Source organism: Aulonocara sp. 'chitande type north' Nkhata Bay, linkage group LG9 (assembly GCF_057382095.1).
Source record: "Aulonocara sp. 'chitande type north' Nkhata Bay isolate Kocher_YH1m ecotype deep benthic linkage group LG9, A_spYH_male_GT1.1, whole genome shotgun sequence".
Classification (NCBI taxonomy): domain Eukaryota; kingdom Metazoa; phylum Chordata; class Actinopteri; order Cichliformes; family Cichlidae; genus Aulonocara; species Aulonocara sp. 'chitande type north' Nkhata Bay.
In genome coordinates this window covers 7,155,456-7,179,022 of record NC_141352.1, presented here as the reverse complement: position 1 = coordinate 7,179,022, position 23,567 = coordinate 7,155,456, and the positions used below count along the sequence as shown (strand labels likewise).

Sequence of the window (23,567 nt, the reverse complement as noted above, 5' to 3'; positions counted from 1 at the left end):
CTTATTGGAGCAAAAAACAGAAATAAACAACGACCGGAGAACCTCATAGAACCAGCAAACAGCACCACCACAGCACCTGTGAAGAACCAGTGGGCCACATCTGAAGGTTCTGACTCGGGTCAAAGTCCTCCTGCAAATGAATCAATTAAAAACTGTCCAGAGACAGCAGAATGAACCTGTAGAGCAAAATGTGGATCACTTACAGTTAATCTTTATGTTGACCTCATTATGAACCTTAAACGAGAAGCCACGTCCTTAATAAAGTTTAAGCCTTAATGAAATGTGAACAGGTGTTATAATGGGGAAAATTAACTCTAAAGACCCAAACAGTGCTTATTTCTGCTGTAGGGGTGTCCTCCCTGAGGTATAATATCATAGGTGCAAATAAACAGTTCACCTGGATGGTTCTCCTGTTCTTACTCACAGAATCCTTTAGTCAGGTTAGACCGTGTGGCGATCAGGACTGGACATTGCTGGGTTGTATTTATTATCCTTTATTTATACGGGTAAAAAGTCTCATTGAAATGTGCACCTCATTTCCAAGAGAAAGCTGGTTAAAGCCCAGACTCTGTTGGGTTCATATCTGGACCCCGTTGGGTTCAGGTCCAGACTCTGTTGGGTTCATATCTGGACCCCGTTGGGTTCAGTCCCAGACTCTGTTGGGTTCATATCTGGACCCCGTTGGGTTCAGGTCCAGACTATGTTGGGTTCATATCTGGACCCCGTTGGGTTCAGGTCCAGACTCTGTTGGGTTCATATCTGGACCCCGTTGGGTTCAGTCCCAGACTCTGTTGGGTTCATATCTGGACCCCGTTGGGTTCAGGTCCAGACTATGTTGGGTTCAGGTCCAGACTCTGTTGGGTTCAAGCCTGTTTTCTCACAGCTCTGGAAACGCGCCCTGATATTCCTGTTGTCACTGTTGGCTGCAGGTCTGACTGACCCAGCTATTAATAAACTGAGTAAACAGGTTGTAGAAATGGACCAGACTAACTGAACTGGGAACACTGAAAGGCTCTGAAGACTGTTATTTATGAACATCTGGTTTTCAACTTGACAAACTAGAAACAAACCTCAGGAACATCTTCCACTGCCTCAACTGCTTTCCCTGCAAAACTAATAATTACTGTACTGTTGGCTCACTGCACTCAGCTGCTTCAGCTGGTCTGTAAGGAAGATAAATATACCCGTGATGTCATGGCGTTACCAGCATCTGATCTGGTCTGGACTCGTTTATTTTTAGCTGACCAGACGTGCTAGTCACCAAAGAGAAAGATTAGCAAAGTTGCTTTCCAGGATCAGGTTAAATGATCTAAAAATCTCAGCTGGAACAGGCTGACGATGAGGAGGGGATGAAGTTTATCAGCTCGTCGTGAGCAGTAACAAACAGCTAACGACAGAAAGAAATCAGAGCAAGAAACATAGTCAGTCCAGAGGCTGAGACGGTGTGTGTGTGTGTGTGTGTGTGTGTGTGTGTGTGTGCAGCAGGAAAGAGTATTAGGGAAGATTACTGTTGTTCACACTGACAGCAGAGAGCAAGCCGGCGCTACATGGCTCAGATTAGATTGAACCTGTACCATTTATAAGAACATTAAATGGAGCCTGCAATCACTGGTCAATCGATTCTTCGCTGCAGCTCTGTGTGTGTGTGTGTGTCTGCAGTATTAAACCACCACTTTCACTGGAGAATGCTGTCTGTGTGGATGTTTTCCTCCCACCGATATCACATGCAGAAGTCCCATTGATAAAGTGTCTGTTTTTAGAGTAAAGGCGGTGGAGCGACGCTGGTCCTCGGCAGCCTCGGACACAGACAGAAGAGAGGCATGCGCCCAAAGGCACCAGAACAAATATCAAATAAATATTAAGCACCGCCTGCCGTTGGCCTGAAACATTATATTTGATTTAAAGAATCAGATGTGAGCTGCTGAAATTGACAAACGAGCTGAGATCACTCCTGCATGTTACTGCTTTGTGTCTGTGCTTCCACGAAGCTCCACATGTTCCAGATGTTTTAACACTGACTGTCTCCAGATCAGTGAGGTTTATTAACAGCTTTAACAAACTGCGGCTCTGAACTCTGACCCGATAACAGCTGTCTCTGGTTGAACCCATCACCTCCAAACAGAACCTCAGCTTCAGATTCGGGTGAAGCTGAGGCTCACCCCAACCAGTCGCAGCAGATGGCCCCGCCCCTCCCCGAGCCTGGCTCTGCCAGAGGTTTCTTCCTGTTAAAAGGGAGTTTTTCCTTCCCACTGTTGCCAAAGTGCTGCTCATCGGGGGTCATATGATTGTTGGGTTTTTCTCTCTAGTATTATTGTAGGGTCTACTGTACAATATAAAGCGCCGTTGAGGAGACTGTAGTTGTGATTTGGCGCTGTATAAATAAAACTGAATTGAATAGATTGGTCAGTTTTTCCTCCGAAGCGAGCTCAGCTGGGAGAAGGCTGAGTTTGGCCTCTGCTGTGGAGGGTGTGTTAGATTTAATGCCCTGTCTTGTCCTGCTCACTGCTCCACACATCAGCCAGGAGGAGATCGAAGCGAGGAGGAGTGTGTGTGTGTGTGTCCACTGGGAGAGAAGCTGTTTGCTCTCTGATTGCTTGGATTGGCTGCAATTAGTCACACACACAGTGAAACACACAAAAACCCTCTTTTATTGGAAAAGAGTAAAGGTGACAAACTCTCCTCTCGCCTCCTCCTCCTCCACCTCCTCTATAACTCACATTAAACAGGACAGTAACCACCTCCTTTCTGTGTGTCCTCGGTCAGCCTGTCTCTCACGTGATTGGCTCTGTGATTTAAGAGTGCTGCATTCTCATTCGTCAGCAGGGTAACCTCTGTGAGCATGTGACAAATGGCGGCTCGCTCACACACACACACACACACACACACACACACACACACACACACACACACACACACAGTGGCAGGTCAATAGCAGACAAAAGGAAGGCTGCAGCAGCTTTTCCCTCAGTGCTGCCTTCAGGTGCAAAGCGCTGCAGTGCTGTGTTTAAGGACCTGTACAATAGTTGATTATAGGGAGAACACTCCCTCTCTGTCTGGTTACGACCGCCGTCCTCGGCTGCTCGGGACGAATTACGGTCACGACCGAGGTTAGCCTAACTGACCGTGTTACAGGTGTGTGGCACGCAGTGACAGGTAACGCCATTAGGCATGCAGAGCATAAACATGCCATTTATAGGGGCGTTGGTGTGAAGCCCGTGTGTCTGACAAAGGGTTGGGGGTTTGGTTGTAGACTGATGCGTACACAGCTCGGTCTGGCGCTCTGTGATTGGATCAGGCTTGCACCTGGTTGATGCAGCCATTTCCCATTTAGAGCGGCGTTCCTGCTTTCAGTAGTCCAGAGTTTGTTTTCAGACTCAAGCATCTCTTCGAGCTGTTTAACGACATACCCAGAGGATTGCACCTTGTTGTAAACAGTAAGTACTTATAAGCCTCGGCTCATCGAGCACAGGATTGATTAAATGAGCAACAGCAGAACCGGAGAGGCAAAGATATGCTGATGACCAATGTATGTGTGTCACAACACAAACGTACTTCAGGGTTTTTAAGAGTCAGAGGAAGACATGCATGCACCACCAAGACCCAGCTTCAGGAGACCCAGAAAGGTTCCCTGAGGAGCAATGTTCCCTCTAAGCTGAGCGCATGAGCAATCGCACACTGCTGACATGGTGTTCCCACACAGAAAATCTGCGCTGCGCACAAAAAAAAAATACAGCCTGAATTGGAATTAAAGTAAATACATGTATTTATTTTATTTCGCTGATTTTCTGCATGTGGAGACGCTGTCAGCAGTCATGCGCTCAGCTTAGAGGGAATCGTGCTGAGGAGCACCCGGGGAACCTTTGAGCTGCAGGAGGACTGCAGGAGGACTGCAGGAGGACTGCGGGGCCCTGACGGTGCTTTCAGAAAGACAAACAGTACCTGCAGGGATCCAGGGGGTGGCCAATCGGTCTCGGGTGTCTCCCTGCTCCCAGTCAAAGTCATCTTCTTTGGACTGGACCAGCGTGCAGTCAGGAGACCGACCAGATAGACAAGCTGAAAAAGAGACAGACAGATGCTCAGTTACCTTAGGTGAAACTAGGGCTGCTCGATTATGGCAAAAATGATAATCACGATTATTTTCACTGAAATTGAGATCACGATTATTTGATGATATTTATTTAACCCTTTAAGACCTACTATAGAACCAAGTCCGCCAGAGCTTATATTATTTTTTTACATGTTGTAGTGCCATTTGTGGGAGCATTTCAAGTTGCTATGCATCAATACAACTGTTATAGCCCATAGTAACTACATTCATTGCAAAAAAGTGCAATAAACTACAAAAAAATTGAAAATCGTTTTTGTTTGTTTTTACATAGGGTTAGCTTCATAGCATAAGTGCCTAAGTCAATGACTTAGGCACTTATGCTATGAAGCTAACGAATATATTTCTACTTGGAGAAATTTAAGAGGTTTATCCCTCAAAACTTTAAATACAATAAAGTTGCAAAAAATAGTTTACAACAACAGGAAATTTATTTTGAGTGTCTTCATAGTTTTATTTTGGAGATACAGCAATTTTTATATACTGCAGGAAAAACGAAAAAACAATCCTGTGATGCAAATTTGCAAAGAAAACAGCAGGTGCATCAAAATAAACTATTTCCAGCAGTGCAATTCGAGTTCTAAGCATCCCAGAAACTATTCAGAAAAGCATAAAGTCAAACATGACTTATAAAAACACCAGTATAGGCTTTTGAAGCCTACAAGTAAAAAACTAAATTTTCCACGAAAATGACGTCACTTCCTGTTTTGGGCAGGAAATGGCGGACATGCAATAGTTCGCGCTGACGTCTGTTTCAATGTGGGAAGTGTTACGAACAGCTGATCAGATCGGCAAAGCGTGTTTCTGGAATATTATGTTTTTGTTCCTGCAAGCGCTTTTTATGCAATTTCTGCAAAGCTTTATGTGGAAGGAAACCGTGACCGAGGACAAGCTGATGACATAAGATGTAGGTACAATTCCTCTGGTTTCATATGCAAAAAAAATTATTGTGCTAGCTTACATGGTTCCGGTTCTACAGGGATTCAAAAATAGTTACACAAAACGGAGCGTGCCGCTCTGACCTGCTTTAAAGGGTTAACAATAACAATGTATTGAATAATGACTTTAAAAAATAATATAAAATAGTGTGCAAATACTGAACAGTGCAAATGTTTGCAATATAAAATATAAATGAAAAATGTAAACATCTATGTTTAGTGAACTTTGCAGTGTTGCTCTGTGGTGCAGCTACACTGTAGCAAAGTTTACACACTATGTCTACTTGATCCACGTCTGACTCCGCGAACCCATGTTTCCACACCACTGAAGTTTTTTTTTTTACCTCTCTTTTCAACCAACGGCAGTCACTCTCCTCTCCAAATAACTTCTGCTTAGCTTTCCGAGCTTCCCTCGGGTCCTCTTAAATGCACAGAGGTGCGCTCGATTTGCCACACGGAGCAGCGCGAGAGTAAAGTATGAGGGAGGTGCTAATAATTTTTAATGATCGTTGAAAGCCCAGATCGTAATCGTGATTAAAATTAGATTAAAGCCCAGACTCTGTTGGGTTCATATCTGGACCCCGTTGGGTTCAGGTCCAGACTCTGTTGAGTTCATATCTGAACCCACAGATAGGATTAAGGAAAAACTGTTCCTGAAGGCCCCGGCTTTAAGGCTGCGGACGGGGTTCGCTTTGAGTGATTTCTTGGAACCATTTCCAAAGATTGTACAGCAGACAAAAAACAAATTTGGATTTTCTCGGATCCACAGAGGCTCAAATATCTACGGACAGCCCCACTGACGATGAGACAAACATTGGTCGGCGGCAGAAACCTGGCTGGATCTCACTAATATGAGCAGAGTTAGTGGGTTCATCACCTCCATCACAGCAAGTCCCACCTAAAGACTGAGACACGGAGATGCTGCATACTAATGGCACATTAATGCGATCACAGGATCGACTACACTGTGCTTACAGAACCTCATCAATACGATCATTTCTTCTTCAGTGGTTTAGAAGTGAGGCTGTTATTTCCCCCTCTCTCTATTTGGATGATATAAAATGAATCTTATGATTATTGTTATGAAGTGTGGAAAATGAGAAGTAAAGAGTAAAACCTGCGATATGAACCCCAGTCCATGCTTTAAATTAACTAGGTGAGCAGTCTCCAGTCTGTGTTCTGTCTTCCAGCCGATGAAGAAACAGAAATTAGAGCTGGTGTAGAAACACTTCTGGATGCTTGGACACTGGAACTGATTTAAGGCTCGTGCAGTTCCTTCTTTCTCCTCATACATCAGCTGGAACGTTAACCACATATTTATTTCTTCAAGTCTCTTCCTCCCACAGCCCCCCACAGCCCCCAACAGCCCCCCACGGGACCCCCACAGGACTCTGTGTGTAGCATGCTGTTGAAATAATTACACAGAAAGTTTAATCAGCTCTGAAGACTCTGCTACTCACTGCTGCATCACTTTCATCTGGACATTTTTATTTATAGACTTTATTAGTATTTTTCTCCCATTATTTATTCCAGGTGTGGGTTTTTATACTTATTTATTGAAATCACATTATCAGCTCGTATACTTTGCACCTACATGTGATGATGTATTCAGAGTAACTGGGTCACGCGTGTTTGTACTGTGTTTAGTTCCATTACAGAAAGACTGCGGCCCGTTTGCCATTCATTTACTGATGTACAAGACGCACCAACATCCTCAGAACGAAGCAGGAAACCCGAACGCTCGACCAGTAATCAGCGAATCAATCACCTCATTGATTAATCGCTTCATTGATACAGACGTTCAAGTCGCACTTCCACCTTGTTTCTCGCTCGTCAGCAGAGAGCAGCTTGTAAACATATAATGTTCTTCAGAGTGAGACAGTTCCAGTTCATTACCATTTCCCAGCATGCTCTCTCTCTCTCTCTCTCACACACACACACACACACACACACACACACACACACACACACACACGCACACGCACACACAGGAGAATAATAGATGTAAACCTCCTCCTTCCTCTGTGACTCAAAGATGTCTAAATCCTTCCATTCATGCCGACACGCACACGCGCCTGTGTGTGAGGAGCCGTCATCTGAAAGCGTTGACATTAAATAGCGGGAAGGCTCATTTTCTTTCTTTGTAACAGAAGGCACATTAAACACACACACACACACACACACACATTCGTCCCGCTGGGCAGTGTTAGCTCATCAACAGATACCAGACACAATCTGTTTCATTTGCTTCTATCCATGTGCATCTATATAACAAACACACACACACACACACAGTAAGCTCTCTCTCTCCAACAGAAAACCAATCTCATCTCATGATCGCCCAACACTGCAGAAAGAGGTGTGTGTTTGTGTGTGTTTGTTTGTGTGTGTGTGTGTGTGTGTGTGTGAGTGTGAGAGAGACCGGACTTTGACTCTGACGTGTGGTTTTAATGTTTCATGTCGACATCCTGCGCTTTATTCTACCAGAGCAGCTTTGCATGATTCAGAGTTCAGATTAATCCTTCTTTGTCTGATTGGCTGCCCTTCTCCAGCTGCTGCTGTGTGCGGCATCTGAACACACACTATACACCAGCTGACAAACAACATTTCTGAGTGACATGTTCTGATGCTCAATCATCCAGGTGAGGAAACAGAAAATCCCCCAGAACGTTGGTTCTGTTCACCTGGATGTCTTCAGTGGGAGGAACGTTTCATCATCATCATCATCATCATCATCATCATCATCAGGTGACTCCTGATCAGAATCAGAATCAGAAACTTTATTGTCATTGTCACGAGAACAACGAAATGAAGAATGGTCCCCGATCATTGCATCATCCCTAGCAATATCAAAATATAAATAAAACAATAAAATTCAATAAATAATAAAATTCAATAAATAAGAACTCCTGATGACTCCTGAGGAGAGACGGCATCCATCCCACTTTGGATGGAGCAGCTCTCATTTCTAGAGATATGGACAAATTTATTAAACCTCCCAAAATATGACTATCCAGAGTTGGGACCAGGAAGCAGAGTTGCAGTCTTACACGCCTCTCTGCAGCTTCTCTCCTCCTGCTACCCCCCAAAAACCCATCTCCATAGAGACTGTGTCAGCTTCCAAACAGACAAAAAACAAACTAAAAACCAGCAACAAACAACGTAAACATAAACAATTACAAAGAAAGAACAATACAGTATCCACATCTGAACCAAAGAGTAAAACAGTGAAATGTGGATTATTAAATATTAGGTCTCTCTCCTCCAAGTCTCTGTTAGTACATGACTTAATAATTGATCAACAAATTGATTTACTCTGCCTTACAGAAACCTGGTTGCAGCAGGATGATTATGTTAGTGTAAATGAATCAACACCCCCGAGTCATTCTAACTACCAGAAACCTCGAAGCACAGGCCGAGGGGGAGGTCTGGCAGCAATTTTTCACACCAGCCTATTAATCAACCAAAGACCCAGACAGACTTTTAATTCATTTGAAAGCCTGATGCTTAGCCTCGTCCACCCCAGCTGTAAAACTCAGAAACCAGTCTTACTTGTTATCATCTATCGTCCACCTGGGCCTTACACAGAGTTTCTGTCTGATTTCTCAGACTTTTTATCTGATTTAGTTCTGAGCTCAGATAAAATAATTATTGTGGCTGATTTTAACATCCATGTAGATGCTAAAAATGACAGCCTCAACATGGCATTTAATTTGTTATTAGACTCAATTGGCTTCTGTCAAAATGTAAAAGAACCCACCCACCACTTTAATCACACTCTAGATCTTGTTTTAACATATGGCATAGAAACTGAACATTTAACAGTGTTTCCTGAAAACCCTCTCCTGTCTGATCATTTCCTGATAACATTTACATTTACAATAATTGATTACACAGCGGTGGAGAGTAGACTTTATCAAAGTAGATGTCTTTCTGAAAGCGCTGTAACTAAGTTTAAGAATATAATCCACCCACTGTTATCATCTTCAATGCTCATAGAGCAGAGCATGTCACAGCGAGTGAAGTAAGCTGTGTGGAGATAATGAAGAGGGATCCAAACACAGACTGCTTGTAAAGGTGTGAAGGTGGTTTATTGAAAGTAAAGTACAAAATAGAAAAACGGCAAACTGGACTGCAGACTATCTGAACTGGGAACAACTAAATTACAAAACACGAACCAGGACATGAACATGAAGAAGGATGGGCGGAGGTAAGTGATGACGGACAGCAGGGAGAACACATGGATGAAACACGATGGATGCACAGACGGATCAGTGACTACTACAGCAGAAGACACGACTTAAATACACTAAGAGAAACGGGGAGATTACACACAGCTGGGAGTAATTAACGAGACGAGACAAGGGAGGTAAACTGAACACACCCACATGAGACGCAGACCTTCACAATAAAACAGGAACAAGACATCACTACACAAAGACGCAGACCAGACACAGAACTAAACCCACACAAAACATGAGAACACAAACCCTGTGAACAAAACCCTAAACCAGAACCACAGTAATATAATCTATCGTAAATAATCAAAACACCAGAGAACCCCAAAACACTCCATAATGCAAAAATAAACCCAAAACATAATAAACTTAAAATGCTGTGTCGAACCGACCCAGAACCGTGAAAGAGCAGCTATCTGAACGCTACCCCAACAGAGGTCGATCATCTTGTTAATAATTTTACCTCCTCACTACGTACGACTCTGGATACTGTAGCTCCTGTGAAAACTAAGGCCTCAAATCAGAAGTACCTGACTCCGTGGTATAATTCTCAAACACGTAGCCTAACGCAGATGACTCGTAATCTGGAGAGGAAATGGCGTGTCACAAATTTAGAGGATCATCATTTAGCCTGGAGAAATAGTTTGCTGCTTTATAAGAAAGCCCTCCACAAAGCCAGAACATCTTACTATTCGTCACTGATTGAAGAAAATAAGACCAACCCCAGGTTTCTCTTCAGCACTGACAAAAAGTCAGAGCTCTTGTGAGCCAACAATCCCTTTAACGTTAACTAGTAATGACTTCATGAACTTCTTCACAAATAAAATTTTTATCATTAGAGAAAAAATTACCAGTAATCATCCCACACATGTAATATTATCTACAGCTACTCTTAGTACCATTGATGTTAAGTTAGACTCTTTTTCTCCAGTTGATCTTTCTGAGTTAACTTCAATAATTACTTCCTCCAAACCATCAACGTGTCTTTTAGACCCCATTCCTACAAAACTGCTCAAAGAAGTCCTGCCATTAATTAATTCTTCGATCTTAAATATGATCAACCTATCTCTAATAATCAGCTATGTACCACAGGCCTTCAAGCTGGCTGTAGTTAAACCTTTACTCAAAAAGCATCTCTAGACCCAGCAGTTGTAGCTAATTATAGGCCAATCTTCAACCTTCCTTTCATATCAAAAATCCTTGAAAGAGTAGTTGTCAAACAGCTAACAGATCATCTGCTTGTCCTGCTAGACCTCAGTGCAGCGTTCGATACTGTCGACCATAATATCCTATTAGAGCGATTAGAGCATGCTGTAAATGGCCTGTATTTATATAGCGCTTTACTAGTCCCTAAGGACACCAAAGCGCTTTACATATCCAGTCATCCACCCATTTACACACACATTCACACACTGGTGATGGCAAGCTACATTGTAGCCACAGCCACCCTGGGGCGCACTGACAGAGGCCAGGCTGCCGGACACTGGCGCCACCGGGCCCTCTGACCACCACCAGTAGGCAACAGGTGAAGTGTCTTGCCCAAGGATAGAACGATCGAGACTGTCCAAGCCGGGTCTCAAACCGGCAACCTTCTGATTACAAGGCGAACTCCCAACTCTTGAGCCACGATCGCCCTGTAGGTATTACAGGTACTGTGCTGCAGTGGTTTGTATCATATCTATCTAATAGACTCCAGTTTGTGCATGTAAATGGAGAGTCCTCTTCACACACCAATGAGTTAAACTGCAGGAATGTCTTAAAGACATAAAGACCTGGATGGCCGCTAACTTTCTGCTTCTTAATTCAGATCAAACTGAGGTTATTGTACTCGGCCCTGAAAATCTTACAAATATGGTATCTAAGCAGATTCTTACTCTGGGTGGCATTACCTTGGCCTCCAGTAACACTGTCAGGAACCTTGGAGTCATTTTTGACCAGGACATGTCCTTCAACGCACATATTAAACAAATATGTAAGACTGCTTTCTTCCATTTGTGCAACATCTCTAAAGTTAGAAATATCCTGTCTCAGAGTGATGCTGAAAAACTAGTTCATGCATTTATTACTTCCAGGCTGGACTACTGTAATTCATTATTATCAGGAAGTCCAAAAAACTCCCTGAAAAGCCTTCAGTTAATCCAAAATGCTGCAGCAAGAGTCCTGACAGGGACTAGAAAGAGAGAGCAGATTTCTCCTGTATTGGCTTCCCTTCATTAGCTTCCTGTTAAATCCAGAATTCAAAATCCTGCTCCTCACATACAAGGCCTTAAATAATCAGGCCCCATCTTATCTTAATGACCTTGTAGTACCATATCACCCTATTAGAGCACTTCACTCTCACACTGCAGGCCTACTTGTTGTTCCTGGAGTATTTAAAGCCGCCTGAGCCATGGTTGCCATGGCTCAGGGGGTTGGGAAGCGTATCTGTAACCGGAAGGTCGCCGGTTCGATCCCCGGGCTCTCTGTCCTGGTCGTTGTGTCCTTGGGCAAGACACTTCACCTAACGCCTACTGGTGTTGGCCAAAGGGGCCGATGGCGCGATATGGCAGCCTCGCTTCTGTCAGTCCCAGGGCAGCTGTGGCTACAACTGTAGCTTGCCTCCACCAGTGTGTGAATGAATAGTGGCATTGTAAAGCGCTTTGGGTGCCTTGAAAAGCGCTATATAAATCCAATCCATTATTATTATTATTAAAAGTAGAATGGGAGGCAGAGCCTTCAGTTTTCAGGCCCCTCTTCTGTGGAACCAGCTTCCAGTTTGGATTCGGGAGACAGACACTATCTCTAGTTTTAAGATTAGGCTTAAAACTTTCCTTTTTGCTAAAGCATATAGTTAGGGCTGGACCAGGTGACCCTGAATCCTCCTTTAGTTATGCTGCAATAGACTGCTGGGGGATACCCATGATGCATTGAGTTTTTCCTTTCCAGTCACCTTTCTCACTCACTATGTATTAACAGACCTCTCTGCATTGAATCATACTTGTTATTAACCTCTGTCTCTCTTCCACAGCATGTCTTTTATCCTGTCTTCCTTCTCTCAGCCCAACCGGTCGCAGCAGATAGCCCCTCCCTCCCTGAGCCTGGTTCTGCCGGTGGTTTCTTTCCGTTTGGATCTTTAGCCATCAGAGTTGTTGTCTTAAGGCTAAGAAAGATGCCAAGCGAATTTATTTTACCAAGTGGATCATCATGGCCTTGTCATATTGGTCCATTTGATTGACCTTTATTATAATTATGAATTTATTTTATTTTCGGTTGCTACAAACGGGACAGACACTCGAAGCATTTACTCACAAGAAGGCAGTTTATTGGCGACACTTTTAACTCACAAGTTAGGTTAACTTTAACAATCTGCAGTTAGTTTGTGAGAGGACAGATTCATGACACACTGATTAGATGAGCTTCAGGCAAACAAATTCCCAGCATTACTTCATCTCATTGCTTAAAAATGATCTACGATCAGAAATAGAGGAGTCCCGAGGTTCATGCTGTTGTGGCTTCAATACTTATGGAGAAATCGCCTCGGAGTTGTCATACAGATTACTTTATTCAGTACATAAGGATCAGCGCATCCACATAACTGTCAACTGCTAAGCTAGCACACGCACATACAGCCGGCGTACCTGTGTACTTCAGGTAATTTCAAAATAAGAGTTTGAACATTACACATGCTAGGTAAGGATCCAAAAGAAAACTCAGTTCACTCACCTTTTTACAAGACTTTGTTTACACAGACGTGAGAGCTATGGTGTACCACAAGATCCTGTATTGGGACCCAGAGTTTTTGCCACAGTTGCCCCCAGACTCTGGAACTCTCTCCTTCTGAGCTTGACATCTGTGGACTCAGTGGTCTTTGGTTATCAATCAACCAAAGACCCAGACAGACTTTTAATTCTTTGTAAGCCTGATACATAGCCTTGTCGACCCCAGCTGTAAAACTCAGAAACCAGTCTTACTTGTTATCATCTATCGTCCACCTGGGCCTTACACAGAGTTTCTGTCTGATTTCTCAGACTTTATATCTGATTTAGTTCTGAGCTCAGACAAAATCATTATTGTGGGTGATTTTAACATCCATGTAGATGCTAAAGAGGACAGCCACAACTACACCTATTACAGCTAAGGGAGGATTCAGTGTTGGTTGTAGACTGCTGGGGGATTCCCATGGTGCACTGGGTGTTTCTTCTTCACTCACTATGTGTTAATAGATCTCTCTGCACTGAACCATACTTGTTATTAATCTCTGTCTCTCTTACACAGCTTGTCTTTATCCTGTCCTCCTCCTCTCTCCCCAACCAATCACAGCAAATGGCCCCGCCCCTCCCTGAGCCTGGTTCTGTTGGAGGTTTCTTCCTGTTAAAAGGGAGTTTTTCCTTCCCACTGTGGCCAAAGTGCTTGCTCATAGGGGGTCATATGATTGTTGGGTTTTTTCTCTGTACAGTATGTATTATTGTATGATCTACTGTACAATATAAAGCACCTTGAGGCTACCATTGTTGTGATTTGGTGCTATATAATTGAAATTTGAATTGAGTTGAACTCCTTCAGTCTCAGTTGACTGCAGGTTTCCAACCTTATAAACAGTAATGACTGACACCAGCAGCACTGACTAACAACAGGCTGTGAGGTCAGTTTATGATCATTAATATGCAAAAGGACCATTGACCACTGATCAAAGATCATTGATCAAAGACCACTGATCAGTGGCCATGAGTACCATTCACAGAGAGTTGGGGAATGGCTGCAATCACAGCACTCCTCAAACCAGCGTTCCTCCCTATCCAGGATGTGTACATCCTCATCATTGAAACTGTCCACTGGCCTGTAGGTGTAAATAGACTGAAGAGTCCTGGCCTGACGAGGTAGCTCTTCTGTTTTGTGCCTTCCGCACAACACTGTTTGGTTTCCCCAATGTATAAATCATGGCAATCCTCCTGGCACTTTACAGTTTTTCACTGCCAAGCTGGCTCCCAAATGGCAAGGACCGGGTGGTGCAGCAGGTTGGTCCAGTAGTTTTGGAGGATTTGGGGGAGGATATGATAGTCCATGTCTCAAAACTAACACCTTGTTATCCCACAGCCACACAACTGGAGGAGCAACAACAACACCATTTGAAAGAAATATTCGAGGAGGAAACTGTGGATGAGAACTTTTTGGGCTTTCCAGACACCAGCACTAATACTTTGCTAACATCTGGGTATCCCGAGGAACGTAACAGCAAAACAGGCGGGGAGGATCAAAACAAAAACTTGCTGACATTTGTAACCAATGATGAAGAGGAGGACACATCACAGCACGAAGAACTAATATGAAATGATAAAAAATAATAATATTACTCAGGCTAGAAGTCGCTTTTCCTTAGGGGAGGAGTGTGGCGATCACCAGATCCAAGTCCTGTCAGCAGCTGATGTGGTTGATTGTTGGTTTGGTGCTGCATGGTACTTTTAGTTTAATGAGCTAGACTGGCATGAACAGGAGAGGGTTAGGGTTTTTTCCTTTGTTACGAACTTGTATGTCCATGTGTTTGTTTGTGCAGGTGTTGTGTTTTTTCTATGTTAATTTAGCTGTGCCAGGGCCCTGTTCCGATTGGTGCGTGGATATACTGCCCCGGCGTGATTGGATCCAGCTGGAGGACCCGCCCATTAAAAGGAGGCTGGAGTGCTACAGCGGGAGAGGCCCTCGCGTTTCTCCTCATCACCCAGCAGTAGTCCTGTGGTAGCCGCTGGCTGCAGTATACGCTTGAAAGTTGTGGAAGTGGAGTGGGTAGGGGTGAGCTGCCATTTCTTTTGATCACCCGTTTTCTCCTGTTTTGAGTTAGTTAAGGAGGTCAGACTCTGTCTTTATTTTTGACTTTGTTTTGGTAAGGTCAGGGGTGCGGGATTTGTGTAGGTTTGTTTTGTTTATTGTTTTGGCCTTGGCTCACCCTGAAGTGTTGACACTCCCGTTTTGGTTCTCTTTATTCACATTGTAAATAAATCACCTCATATCTAACGGATTGGTTTCGTGTGACTGCTTGGGTCTTGGGGGGGAAGCGAGTGCCTCGCTCATGTTATGGCCTGGCCCTAGACGGGTCGTAACATGAATTGGGGGCTCGTCCTCTGCCTTTTTCTGTGGGTTTTCGCGTGTGTTTGGTCTGTTGGCGGTTTTCTTGGGTGTGGGGGTGGTAGGTGTGTGGAATTATGGAGTTTTCTTTGGATGATTTTGTTACTTCGCCTTCATGGGATAAAATAGTGAAGTGCAGGAAGGCGGATTTGCTTATTATTGCTAGTTGTTATGATATTCAAGTGTCCTATGGTGCCCGCAAAGCGGAGGTTAGGGACGCTTTGTGTGCAGAGCTGGTGGAGCGAGGCATCCTTCCTGCCCCGAAGGCAGCTGTAGAGCAGCCTGATGGCGGGGGTGTGAAGGTGGCTCCGGAGGCTGAGCCGGGGCCGGATGCCAAAGGGCCTGTTAACGTGCTACCAGCCGAGGCGGACTCTGATGCAGCCGAGGCGGACTCTGATGCAGCCGAGGCGGACTCTGATGCAGCCGAGGCGGACTCTGACGCAGCCGAGGCGGACTCTGATGCAGCCGAGGCGGACTCTGATGCTGCTGGGGCAAAGATTGAAGCAGCTGGGTCTGGTACGGCCGGGGAACCCCTGGCGGGGCGGTCTACGGAAGATCTCCGTTTGACCCTCCGTATAAGGGAGGTGGAAACCCGTGCTAAAGAGCTTGAGGTACAAGCAATGCACCTCCGTGTCAGAGCTTTGGAGCTGGAGCGAAAGCCCTCCACATCTGCCTCTAGTCATCCTAGTACGTCCACCGCTGTCCCAACAAGTTTTGACATCACTAGGCACGTTAAACTGGTTCCCCCGTTTCGTGAGGCCAAAGTGGATTCCTATTTTAACGCTTTTGAGCGTATAGCGGCCGCGTTAAGCTGGCCGAAGGAATTTTGGCCGCTGCTGTTGCAATGCAAACTGGTTGGCAAAGCCCAGGAGGTGTATATCGGATCCAGCTCTATCCCTGTTCAAGTGTTCACTGACCATAACCCATTGGTATTTCTCTCCCAGATGCAAAACTCAAATCAGAGACTTATGCGTTGGTCCCTTCTTTTGCAAGACTTCAACCTGCAGATCAAGCATAAGAAAGGGACGGAAAATGTCATCGCGGACGCCCTGTCGAGAGCGATTTTGTAGTTTAGGAATTAAACAATAGGAAGATTGTTTAAATCTTATGGAAGGGGGTGTTACGAACTTGTATGTCCATGTGTTTGTTTGTGCAGGTGTTGTGTTTTTTCTATGTTAATTTAGCTGTGCCAGGGCCCTGTTCCGATTGGTGCGTGGATATACTGCCCCGGCGTGATTGGATCCAGCTGGAGGACCCGCCCATTAAAAGGAGGCTGGAGTGCTACAGCGGGAGAGGCCCTCGCGTTTCTCCTCATCACCCAGCAGTAGTCCTGTGGTAGCCGCTGGCTGCAGTATACGCTTGAAAGTTGTGGAAGTGGAGTGGGTAGGGGTGAGCTGCCATTTCTTTTGATCACCCGTTTTCTCCTGTTTTGAGTTAGTTAAGGAGGTCAGACTCTGTCTTTATTTTTGACTTTGTTTTGGTAAGGTCAGGGGTGCGGGATTTGTGTAGGTTTGTTTTGTTTATTGTTTTGGCCTTGGCTCACCCTGAAGTGTTGACACTCCCGTTTTGGTTCTGTTTATTCACATTGTAAATAAATCACCTCATATCTAACGGATTGGTTTCGTGTGACTGCTTGGGTCTTGGGGGGGAAGCGAGTGCCTCGCTCATGTTATGGCCTGGCCCTAGACGGGTCGTAACACCTTTATAAATGAACTGTGTTAACTGATCATTCATGAAAGGTCAAACCACAGGTGAAGGTGCAGGTAAGGATCACCTGCAGGACACTGCTGAGCTTCAACACTCATGTTCTCCCCAAAGGAAGTAAACAGCTAGAAGACAGAGGGGTGCGCTTGATTTACAACACTGTTGCTCTGACACCGTCCACCTTTACTCTGACAGCAGCACTGTACTTCAGCTGTATTCAGTCCGACTGAAACATGTTCTCACATTGCTCTCGTTTCTACATGCGTGGAAGCTGCTTACGGCGAGCTAGTCTGACGCTCGCCGTCTTCCTGTCTGTCCGTCCCGCTCCGTTTGTTCGCCCTCATCTCATCACAGAAACAAAGCTGAGAGTTTCAGAGGGATCACACGCTGTCGGGCATTCTTCTTCTTCGCCTCGACAGGAAATGACACAAACACACACACACACCTCCAGGGATCTCTCTCTCTTACACACACACACACAGTCTTTCCATCACATTCCACACCCTCTTTGTGTGTGTGTGTGTGTGTGTGTGTGTGTGTGTACGCTGGTAGAGTGATGAGAGAGAGAAGAAAACGCTGCCTGAGGGTACACACACTCTGCCTTGTGTGTATGTGTGTAGCAGGTGTAATTAATCATAATGTTCAGTGATCGATCGCCTGCCCTCTTTATTCTCCGGTCCTCTGATCAATAACTGTTAATGGTCCTCTCCTAAAACTTGTACAGGAGTTTTAACCCTTTACAGACAAACCCAAACTAAAGTCTAATTTCAAAGTGCACACCTGTGTCAGTGTCCAATCAATAATCAATAAAGATCACACTGATCTCAGCCCAAAGTAATCAACTAAACCAGGTGTGTCCCGCCCACACACAGGTGACCCAGCTGGTCTTGATAGATAATGTCCCCGTTCATAACACCACCTGGTTCAAGGCTTAAAGTCTACATGATTAGGGGTGTGGCCTTTACTTTCTAAGTAAATATATTTCTAAAGGTGCTCCTGACATGAAACGTTGGTAACGAGCCATCAAACCACCGATGATCTTATGTGTAAGCTCCACACAAGATGTCACTTATGGAAGCTGCAGAAAGACTTGAATCAGAAAAGCTCTAAGTAATGCACTGGTATGTATCCACGCTCACCACAAAAGACTGCAGAGCATCCAAGAAGGCAGAGCTCGAGTTTGATTGGATGATACTGATCAGCAGGTATCTGTGACTGTGTGATGCTACCATTCACTCTGAAGGCGGCTAAATGTTACCAAACCATCCCCCGACCTGCCCAACAAATACAGGAGGACTGTAACGTAGATCCCCCCTCGTGTGTTTAATAAAGTCACACAGTGGGAGCTGTAGCCCACAGGCCTGCTGATATGATGGAGGCGGGTATAGAGATTGAAAATGTGACGTGATTCAGGGGTAAAACCACAAAGGATTCTGGGAACTCGTGGCAAGAGGTACTAGTGCTCGCAGGCTTTCAATTGAAATCAATTACACAGCGATAAAAAGAAACACAAAAAATGTCAAGAAGCTGTTGTATTATTAACTGCAATAGCCAGTCGCATGACAGCCACGGGAAGCCGACGGGTAAAGAGATCGGTTGTTATCGGATTACGTCGTTGAAGAGAAATAGTTCGAGCCATGTTTCCGAAGTAACAAAGAGGCGACGGGTGGCCTGGATTGCAGCCATTCAAAGAGCAAATATAACGTCCCAGAACACTCCAGCTCACAGGTTAGTCTGCTCCAAGCATTTACACAAAGGTCAGTCTTCTGTTGTAGTTAATGCGTCATTTTTCTTAACTTAATTGGTGATATAGGTTACAAGCAAGTCTGGTGCTGAACAGAAATTGTCGTGCTATGCTCCTTTATTTATTGTGCATAAACAGTGAATTATCCTGACACAATATTGTGTTTCGCTTCTGTTATTATGGTACATTGACAAAAACATATACTTTTATTCACAGGATAAAACAGGTTTTTTGTATCACTAATTGTCCAGTATGATTACAGCATACAGTATTATTGTCACTGCTACATTTCTGTGATGAACCAGAAATTATTTCCACTACTAATTAATTACCGTTGAGCTCAAAGGTCCTATTAATAAACGGTTAACGAATGTGTATTTATGAAGACGATTTGTGAGACTGGTAAACTTTGTTTGTACGATGGTCTTTCTTTCGGTGCATTTCAAGGTCCTGCACCCATCCGTCGGTAAACTGTACCTGGGCTTGTTGCAGTGACCTGAAGTTACTAAACTTCATGAGTGTATGCACTCACTCCAAGAACCGTATGATTATAAATATGAGCGTGGTGAAAGTTGGGGAGCACGCTAACGTCTTTTGTCCACTCTGTGCTCGTAAGGGTCTAACCCTTTCACTCCTTTGATTTTTTCCTCGTATCTTTCCTTTGACTTTTCATCAAGTCCGTCTTTGTACGGACCGGCATTGTTCTCCTTCGTTTTGTACATAACTTTTTGGGGGGGCAAAGAAAAAGCAAGAAGGTATTGGAACCGGAAAGGTTTTGCGGTGCTGCAAATGCAAACATTTGATGCTGTACTTGGATTGTTTTGCCACTAGTACCCGGCATGCAATGCGCAAAAGTCATGTTGTCTGTCAATCTCTATTTAGACTCGGGTTCAGCTTATCAATGGTGAGACAGTGAGTTTATTCTAAAAACAGAGAAGAAGAAAAACTACAAACCCGCCAATCAGAGCACAGGACAGAAGAAAAAGTGAAGAATTAAAAAAGAAAAGCGATGAAGAATCTAAGACAAAAGATCAATGAACCATTTAAAAGACAGAGAAAATGAGAAAGAAGAAAACTGAATTTAACCAAACAATAAATAAATAACTGAGATAAGGTGAGAAATATCCCGACGACGGGACAGAAATAGAGCAACTGTTGCAGTTCAGTGAATAACGAGCAAAAACAGGAAGACAGAAACTGAGACGACCTCACGTCACTCGCCGTTTCATGTTCTATCTGACTGATAAGAAACCATCAAACACAGGAGACAGACAGAAGGAGCAAGGATTTCTGCTAAAGAAAGAGAAAATGACACAAGGCGAGGAAACATTCGAAGAATCCGGAGGAGAATCAGCTGGAGGAGGCCGGCAGTCCTCCCTCCCACACTCGGGCTCTGAGCTCCGCCCGCGGGAGCAGCCGGACTCCTTCGGACTCCGCAGAGATCTGATAACATTTCGCTGATCTGCTGGTGGGCCGGATTAGACCCCTGCTGCTGCTCTAATCCAGCCTAATCTGTCAGCAGCCAGCCAATCACACACAGCGAGGGCTGGCGCTGCGCCTGGGTGGAGCCACCCTCGCCCTCCTCTCCCTCTCTCTCTGAAGTATGCGAGGCTGAATGAAGCCATCTGGTACAGATTAGGAAAATGACTCGTTTGTGGTTTTGTCTCTAAAGCTCCTTCAGCCTCCTCCTCCGAGTTTTTATTAACGACTCAGACGGAAAGACTTTATTTAACTCTTTGATCCTCGAATGTGAGAGCAGCTAAAGTGAACAAACTTTATTTAAACCAGGAGACGTGACAAAAACCTTCTCAGAGCAGCAAGGCGAGCTGCATGAGGCCACCTGAGACTGTTCCTAATAAAGAGGCCACGGCTTGGTCCTGGTTGATGACTCAGCACGGCCGACTGCTGTGAGCTGGGCACCGTGCTGAGGCGCAGGGCCGGGAGGTAAAGCTTGACGTTTATCCTCGAGGCCAACGAGCTTCCATTGAACTGTCTCCTCAACGTTGGGGAGACGAGGAGCTCAGGGTAGAGCTCTACACCAATGAAAGGAGCAGCTGAGGTGATTCACTGTCGCTGCTTGGACACTGCTAGCGTAATGGACAGGTTTCTGATGAGGCTCCCACACAAACACAAAGCACAGGATGAAGCATTGCCACATATGCTTCCAAGCCAAAGACTGGAACATATGATGAAGCATATCTTGCCTTTAGCTTCACCTGGTAGGTATCCCGACAGAATACAGTGGGGCAAAAAAGTATTTAGTCAGCCACCGATTGTGCAAGTTCCCCCACTTAAAATGATGACAGAGGTCAGTAATTTGCACCAGAGGTACACTTCAACTGTGAGAGACAGAATGTGAATAAAAAATCCATGAATTCACATGGTAGGATTTGTAAAGAATTTATTCGTAAATTAGGGTGGAAAATAAGTATTTGGTCACCTCAAACAAGGAAAATCTCTGGCTCTCACAGACCTGTAACGTCTTCTGTAAGAAGCTTTTCTGTCCCCCACTCGTTACCTGTATGAATGGCACCTGTTTGAACTCATCTGTATAAAAGACACCTGTCCACAGCCTCAAACAGTCAGACTCCAAACTCCGCCATGGCCAAGACCAAAGAGCTTTCGAAGGACACCAGGAAAAGTATTGTAGACCTGCACCAGACTGGGAAGAGTGAATCTACAATAGGCAAGCAGCTTGGTGTGAAAAAATCAACTGTGGGAGCAATCATCAGAAAATGGAAGACATACAAGACCACTGATAATCTCCCTCCATCTGGGGCTCCACGCAAGATCTCATCCCGTGGGGTCAAAATGATCATGAGAACGGTGAGCAAAGATCCCAGAACCACACGGGGGGACCTGGTGAATGACCTGCAGAGAGCTGGGACCAAAGTAACAAAGGTCACCATCAGTAACACACTACAACGGCAGGGAATCAAATCCCGCAGTGCCAGACGTGTTCCGCTGCTGAAGCCAGTGCATGTCCAGGCCCGTCTGAAGTTTGCCAGAGAGCACATGGATGATACAGCAGAGGATTGGGAGAATGTCATGTGGTCAGATGAAACCAAAGTAGAACTTTTTGGTATAAACTCAACTCGTCGTGTTTGGAGGAAGAAGAATACTGAGTTGCATCCCAAGAACACCATACCTACTGTGAAGCATGGGGGTGGAAACATCATGCTATGGGGCTGTTTTTCTGCCAAGGGGACAGGACGACTGATCCGTGTTAAGGACAGAATGAATGGGGCCATGTATCGTGAGATTTTGAGCCAAAACCTCCTTCCATCAGTGAGAACTTTGAAGATGAAACGAGGCTGGGTCTTCCAACATGACAATGATCCAAAACACACCGCCCGGGCAACAAAGGAGTGGCTCCGTAAGAAGCATTTGAAAGTCCTGGAGTGGCCTAGCCAGTCTCCAGACCTCAACCCCATAGAAAATCTGTGGCGGGAGTTGAAAGTCCGTGTTGCTCGGCGACAGCCCCAAAACATCACTGCTCTCGAGAAGATCTGCATGGAGGAATGGGCCAAAATACCAGCTACTGTGTGTGCAAACCTGGTAAAGACCTATAGTAAACGTTTGACCTCTGTTATTGCCAACAAAGGTTATGTTACAAAGTATTGAGTTGTATTTTTGTTATTGACCAAATACTTATTTTCCACCCTGATTTACGAATAAATTCTTTACAAATCCTACCATGTGGATTCATGGATTTATTTTTCACATTCTGTCTCTCACAGTTGAAGTGTACCTCTGGTGCAAATTACTGACCTCTGTCATCATTTTAGGTGGGGGAACTTGCACAATCGGTGGCTGACTAAATACTTTTTTGCCCCACTGTATGTTTCCCCTGCGTCGGCAGCACGCGCTGGGCTCTCCAGATCACAGGATCCCACATTCTTGATTTGAGTTCACAAACACTTCTTATAATGAAATTTTGGCAATGTTTGCTCTTTATACAGTAAAGTTACAGCGGGATACAAATAACATCAGGCTGATCCTGCCACAGTTTGTTTCCCTGGTTTAAATCACAGACAAACAGCATCCCACAGCTGTTTATGTTTTTGGACCCATTTTGCACAGAGAGGCATTTTTTGACAAATGTATTGTGTTGAATATTCTTACAAAGTGAAAAGAAGAAAGAAAAAAAACTATAGGTAAAACAATTACAGGATAAAGATGGTTTATTTTATTGCAACCTGTAACTTATTGCAGTTTACTTTTCTGTGTTTAATTGTTTACTGCAGTGGAGTTTGAATATGGGTAAAACAAAGGGGGCCTAGCACCAACACTTCACTGGAGCTGAAACAAGTTTAACTGTGAGTTTGATTTTAGGGATGAAGCAGTGATTGGATCAGGAAACGGAGTGATGTCAGCCTCAATGAGCATCCCGCCCTAGCAAAGGAGATCTGTGTGTGCTGGACGAGGGGGAAAAGCAGGAGTGCCTCGACAAAAAAACAAAAACAAAGAAGAAGAAACAGTGAGACACGGGAGAGCTGAACAGACCACGTGAAAAGAAACCTGATCTTCATTTTTCAACTTTGTTGTGTTTCTGGATGATCATGTGATCTGAGACTGCAGAGAGGATCTGAAACCTTCTGACTGTCTCTCTCACTCACACTCACACACACACACACACACACACACACACACACACACACACACACACACACAGAGTCTGTTGTTCGGTAGTACCACTGCTGAGTGATCAGAGGAATGTTAAGTACGCTGCAGCTTCAGGA

At 44.6% G+C, this 23,567-nt stretch overlaps 1 protein-coding gene across 11 annotated transcripts in view; it reads right to left on the bottom strand.

The window, feature by feature from the left end:
* The window catches only part of LOC147321511 (receptor-type tyrosine-protein phosphatase mu-like), a 230,309-nt gene that overhangs the window by 184,697 nt on the left and 22,045 nt on the right, over positions 1 to 23,567 (bottom strand). For all 11 annotated transcript variants that reach the window (XM_086305457.1, XM_086305458.1, XM_086305462.1 and 8 more), the window contains exon 2: positions 3,940 to 4,053. In XM_086305457.1, coding sequence (XP_086161583.1) covers positions 3,940 to 4,053 — 114 coding nt within the window. The remainder of the gene's footprint in view (positions 1 to 3,939; positions 4,054 to 23,567) is intronic.